We start from the raw sequence: 6,000 nt of genomic DNA, 5'->3' as shown, positions 1-6,000 counted from the left end.
TGCTCACTGGCTCCTCTAGAGGCCTACCCGGGAGTTTAACAGCCGTACTGCTGCTCACTAGCTCCTCTAGGGCCTACCCGGGAGTTTAACACTGTACTGCTGCTCACTAGCTCCCTCTAGAGGCCTACCGGGAGTTTAACACCGTACTGCTGCTCACTAGCTCCCTCTAGGGGCCTACCCTGGAACAGCCCCACCGCGGGCACCGACACCAGCGCCATCCGCAGCTCCCGCTGCCAGGCGGGGAACAGCGGCTCCACGCGGCCCGTCACGGGGTTCACCCCCAGGGCGCCGTGGTAGGCGGGGCGGGGCTCGGAGAAGCGCTCGGCCAGCTGCATGGTGCCCCAGCGGTACGCCAGAAGGGTGCTGCGGCGCTTCCACATCTCTATGACGACCGTGGACCACAGCATGCTGAACACCGCCTGGATCATGTGACCGCTGACCGTCTGGTCGTCGTCGTCGTCGTCGCCCGCGGCGACCTTGGAGTCTGAGATGGAGTCCATGGCCTCCTTGTTGACGCTCCCTGGCGGAGACAGTTGTTTACGACAGCAGCCTTCGTCCTCAGGGGAATCCTTCGACTGGTAGCACAAATCTACTGAGTCTGACCTTGTGTTTCATTGGTAGGGTTTTCCTTTAGGAGGCTGAGGAGGAGAGATAGGGGAGCGTTGTACCGGAGAAGACTGTGAGGATCAGCCCCAGAATGGCGGGAGGAGCAGGACCAGGTGTAGAAGTCCAGGAAGCTGAAGTAGAACGCTACGGTACCGCCGAAGTAGCGTGGATCTGTCTGGGATGGAGCGACAAAGAGGAGAGGAGTCGTTGGAGGAAGTGGGGGATCGTAAAGTGAGGAAGAAACTGAAATGTTTGTTGTTGCTCAGGTTGTTTGGGCTGTGCCTTCGTTCTAAGTGAGGAGAGGAGGATCGTACAGGAAAGAGGACATGTGCATTGTGTCTTTGCATGCAGTTGTGGCTGTAACCTCGACCTACAGACTATTTCAGATGTCAGTGTATTTCTTTTCTCAGTATGTGTCCCTTTCAATGTTTGCGTCTGAATGCGTCAGACAGCGCACGTGTGTGTGTGTGTGTGTGTGTGTGTGTGTGTGTGGTGTGTGTGTGTGTGTGTGTGTGTGTGTGTGTGCGCGGTCCATTCACCCAGAGGCTGAGTCAACTGGTTCCCAGAGTACCAGCAGTCACTTAGAGCCTTGAGTTTGTCTCGTCATTCAGGGGAACATGCCCTGGACCGCCCACCGCTTCAGCTTCTGCCTGTGGACCACATCCTGTCAGCTTTATCACACACACAGACAGACAGACAGACAGGCGGGCGGGCCGACAGAAAGAGTGGGGGGGGAGGGGAAGAGAGAGAGAGAGAGAAGAGAGAAGAGAAGAGAGAGAGAGAGAGAGAGAGAGAGAGAGAGAGAGAGAGAGAGAGAGAGAGAGTGGGAGAGAGAGAGAGAGAGAGAGAGAGAGAGAGAGTAGAGAGGAGAGAGATGAGAGAGAGAAGCGAGCTTGTGGTCCTACTGAGAGCACGTGGATAAGAAGACAGACAGCCACGCAGACAGTCTCACGATGTTATCCGGCGTTGCAGAAGGCGCCACCTCTGGGAGTCGGGTATCTGATGGTCCCTCTGAGCTCGCAGCCCTCCAGCTCTGTACTTCACTAATGTACAGTCTCTCAGCCAGGGTCAGGAGAACCTGCACGTCATCTGGAACACAGGGTCACCAGTCACCTACGCTAGGGCCTGTACACAAGGTGTACGCTCCACTTAAGGCCCGGTGTGTGCGTGTGTGTGTGCGGTGCGTAGGCGCGTGCGTGCATGTGTGTGTTTTTTCATGCATCGGTGCGTGCCTGCGTGCGTGTGTGCGCGAGTGTGTGCGTGCGTACATGCGTGTGCTTCTTCAAAAGTCGCTGCATGAACGTGTGTGTGTGTGTGTGTGTGTGTGTGTGTGTGTGTGTGTGTGTGTGTGTGTGTGTGTGTGTGTGTGTGTGTGTGTGTGTGTGTGTGTGTGTGTGTGTGTGTGTGTGTGTGTGTGTGTGTGTGTGTGTGTGTGTGTCCCCCCTACCGGCGTCCCTGAAGTTGCTCCGGTCGTGATAGGAGAAGGCCGTCATGTCCCCCGTGCGGTAGGGCTTGCACAGACCCAGCTCCTCCGCCGCCCGCAGCAGCGTGCACCGCGGCGCCGACACCACGATGATGTCACCGCTAGGCTCCTCCCCCGGGTGGGCGGACAAGCCTGCACCTGTCGAGGTCAAGTCGTCAAGGCAACAGAGAAGCCGGCGTCTCAAGTCAGTCGTTGGATTTGAAATGACAAAAAAAATCACTAAACAGCAGCTCCCGCTAAGATCCGTAAAGCGGGCTCTTCGGTTCCTCTAAGTGTTCTACGAGACCTCAGACGTCAGTTAGTTTGTAGCCAGTCTCGTCCCTACCACGGTCACGTTCAAAGAAAGCCGTACTAAACACAAAACTTTATACGGACCACGACCATTCAAATCAGAGTTGTTTACCGAAAGTCGAGACGGATCATAAAAGAAAATGATGTCACTGGACCGACATACCAAATGCAAAACAAAAAAAACAAAGTTTAATGTTGGAAATAAGTCAACTAATCTTGTCTTGCTTGTCCTGAGATTACAGATTGATGTTGCTGTTTCCCTGTGTCCTCGTTCTCCTGTGGCTCGTCACGCACCCTGGGAGAGACTGGGGCCAATTCACCCAGAAGACCCCAGGGGCCACAGTCTCCCTTTACATCGTTTTAATCGTTTGTACTCATATTTCTGTAGTCGCACTTTGCTGAATGTATCGTACTGTAGTTAGATTTGGGTTAGTAACACGTTTTTAGTTTTTTTTGGCGTTGTATAGTCCTACTAATGTGACCCGACCGAAACCTTGGTTTCACTTGTAGGCCAATTCTGACAAACATAAACGTATGTGAGCTATAAGAAACCTCCTGCACGTTCACGAGGAACGGCAAACTCAATCATCTTGCTTTTCCACTTTGCTCCACATTGTCAGAAGTTGTCAGTTCCTATAAACCAAGATGTCAGCCCCCACATTGCGGTACTTCTGGCGTCACGGTGGCTTCTAGCTCACCTGTTGGGTGGGTCGAATGTTTTGTCTGACCAGGTCTCCTCCTCTGCCGGCTTCTCTAGGTCTCAAAAATTTGCACATGCAAATTTGACCCACAGACGGCGACACACACACACACGCACACACGCACACGCACACACGCACAGCCCTCACCTCCTTGTTTCACGGCGGTGGCTATAAGGGTGATGACCCAGTCCTTGGTCTCTCTCGGGAGCCCCGCTCTGAGCTGCAGCAGCACCAGGGGCTCCACGGGGCCCCCCGCGCAGCACGGGCAGCTGGCCCTCGTCCACCCCGAGCCGTCTGCGCTCTCGGGCCCCGATGCCTTCTCCCCGGGGGTCTTCGTCTGCGGGGCCCCCAGACCACCGTCGCCTGCATCGCCGCCAGCCGAGCTCATGGTGAGACTGCATGCGGAAGGACATCGTGGTCATACTGGAGTATATGGTGGCGTACTGGTAGACAGGTGTCAACCACCAGAGGGGGGCATCAAAGTCATACTGGAGTATATGGTGGCGTACTGGTAGACAGGTGTCAAGCACCAGAGGGGGGCATCAAAGTCATACTGGAGTAATAATAATAATAATACATTTAATTACCAGTATATGGTGGTGAACAGGGTAGACAGGTGTCGATTTGAGAGGCTCTGATATTGAGGTAGTTATTTAACAAAGCCTGTGTTCAGTCCCAAGTGTCTGTGCTCACTCAGTCAGTGACATTAGTGTTACAGAAGAATTAGTCTGCATGACAGGTTGAGTGTTTGTTGTTTTAGAGAACAATTTGGAGTGGACGTCACGATTACGTCACAGCAGTAGCCCGCTGGCAGAAGATAGAGATCTTACGGAGAGATGATGGAATAGTCACACAAAACAGCTACAAGAGGTCTTTTGTGGCTTCATTAGGGGCATCCCCAAAGAACCCCTTCCACGCTAAACTGAGCAACTTGTAAGCCATTAAAACAACAGAAAGGACGGATATTACGTGGTTTTGTCTCCATCGTTGTTAGGTGACGTTAGCAATACAGGGCTTGATCACAATGGGCAAACCACCAGAGCTTGACTGGCGCTAGCAACATTTGAGCAGATCAGCATGTGAACAAACAAAAGAGTATTTAATGCTGGCATATTGTTATTTGTAACGTTGCACGAGTCCAAATATTAAGAATAGTGTAAAACTGTGAACATAGAGTTTTTGCATCGCAGGATTACTCCTATTTACAGGTCTAATTTGTGACTGGATTGAAAATATGCATTCATACTGTTTTTCCTCAAAGTTTATTGCGTTGTATGTCTGACATGTTCCGTGTGTCTGGTTGTAAGTCTGTCCAATGCGTCCAGAGCGATATAGTCGGCTCCCGCTGATAACGCCCCGGATAAACTCATGGGGTGTTATCAAATTAACTGAGAGGTTCCGCACCAATACGCATTTGTGAATTGATCTTTCGATTAAGTATTCGACGTCCAGAAGGACAGGACTGTGAGAGTGGGTCTGGAACTTCCTTCCCTTGTGTCTTTCCTTATGAAAACCTTTCAAATAAATTCTGGCATCAAGAGAAAGAACCATTTGAACTTTGTGTTCATAACACAACCTACTGAGAGAGAGGAGAAGGGGGATTTCTGCCATCGGCTAGGGCCCGTCTAGGAACTACATCATTGTTATTTAGGAACACCAAAGAGGTCTATTCGATTCTGTCCTATTCTTAGCTCCATAAGCTACACATAAGCCTACTGTTGAAAGAGCACCATCCATAGCTCATTACTCGTTGAAGATAGGGCTAATGCCTTCCATAAAACCAAAGTGCCCTCCAGCCCGGTTGTTAATGTTCTTATCAATCTCTTCTGGGGTTACCGTGTATTTGCATGATGCCAGCAGCAGCAGCAGCGAGGTGGAGGGCTTCACCTTGCATCTTATTACACTGTAACAGTCTTGCTGGGCCACCTTGTATTTGCCTGACAATCTCTGGTGATGCAGTCGCCAAAGCTGTATCATGTAATACACATAACCTGTCAAGGCCATAGCCACAACACACAGAATCAGACCTATATGGTCATCGAACCTGCAGATGTTGGGACTTCTGCGACTCTACTTTAGGCCTGATGCTCCCATCGTTTCCCTGGCTGGGCTAAGCACCCTCAAATCACTCTGCTACACACACACTCTGCTCTGACAGTGCAGGAGTCCTTTACCGGCACCCGCTTTCGAGAGTGAAAGACAGAGCAAGCGAGCGAGAAGAGACACACAGAGGACGACCAGGATGAATGACCAACCTGCAGGGTACTAGTGGGGATGAGGTCCGGGTTGGCTGCTGAGTGACAGGCCCACAATCCCGCCACTGCTCTGTTTACCTACAGTCAAACATAGAAGAGGAACAGAGACAGCCAGCCAATCACACGGGGCTTTAGTTTACCCCGAGATCCAAACAGAGACCACGAATTCCTGAGAATACGGACACACACTCCAATCATCTCGTACACACACACACACTTACCTTAGGGTTCTTCCTGCTTGGGGAGAAAGTGAGGGCGTGTTTGGCTATGTCTTTGTGTGTGTGTGTGTGTGTGTGTGTGTGTGTGTGTGTGTTTGTGTTTGTGTGAGTTGTGTGTATGGCAGGAATGCAGACAGCTCTCTCGCAGGGTGTGGAGGTTGGTCGGTAGCCAGACTCCTCCCTGCAGGGCCGTCCCATTGGTTCAGCTACTGCAGCCCCAGGTCCTAGCGCCCGCCAGCCCATGCCAGCTCATTCTTTATTTACTTTTATGTAGTATATATTGTTGTTATATTGTTTAACACTTTACCTATATAGTTCGATGTTTAATATAAATTGAGTATATATTGTCACACTTAAACAACCATCCCTTGTTTAATTAAATAGAAAAATCCTTGTTGGTAAATAATCATTGCAGTGGTCAAAGGGGGAATGTTTAAGACAGTTGT

General features: G+C 51.0%; 1 protein-coding gene across 1 annotated transcript; it reads right to left on the bottom strand.

The window, feature by feature from the left end:
• Nucleotides 1–75: 75 nt before the first annotated feature.
• Nucleotides 76–3,634, bottom strand: ano10b (anoctamin 10b). The gene is given in 8 exon segments (XM_060061548.1): nt 76–520; nt 669–712; nt 714–777; nt 1,146–1,205; nt 1,572–1,650; nt 1,652–1,695; nt 2,054–2,227; nt 3,229–3,634. Coding segments are annotated over 8 exon segments (1,110 nt in total). The 5' UTR covers nt 3,470–3,634; the 3' UTR covers nt 76–116.
• Nucleotides 3,635–6,000: the final 2,366 nt, after the last annotated feature.

Source organism: Gadus macrocephalus, chromosome 9 (assembly GCF_031168955.1).
Source record: "Gadus macrocephalus chromosome 9, ASM3116895v1".
Taxonomy (NCBI): Eukaryota; Metazoa; Chordata; class Actinopteri; order Gadiformes; family Gadidae; genus Gadus; species Gadus macrocephalus.
Note: the sequence above shows the minus strand (reverse complement) of the source record. Positions and strands in the feature narration are given on the sequence as shown.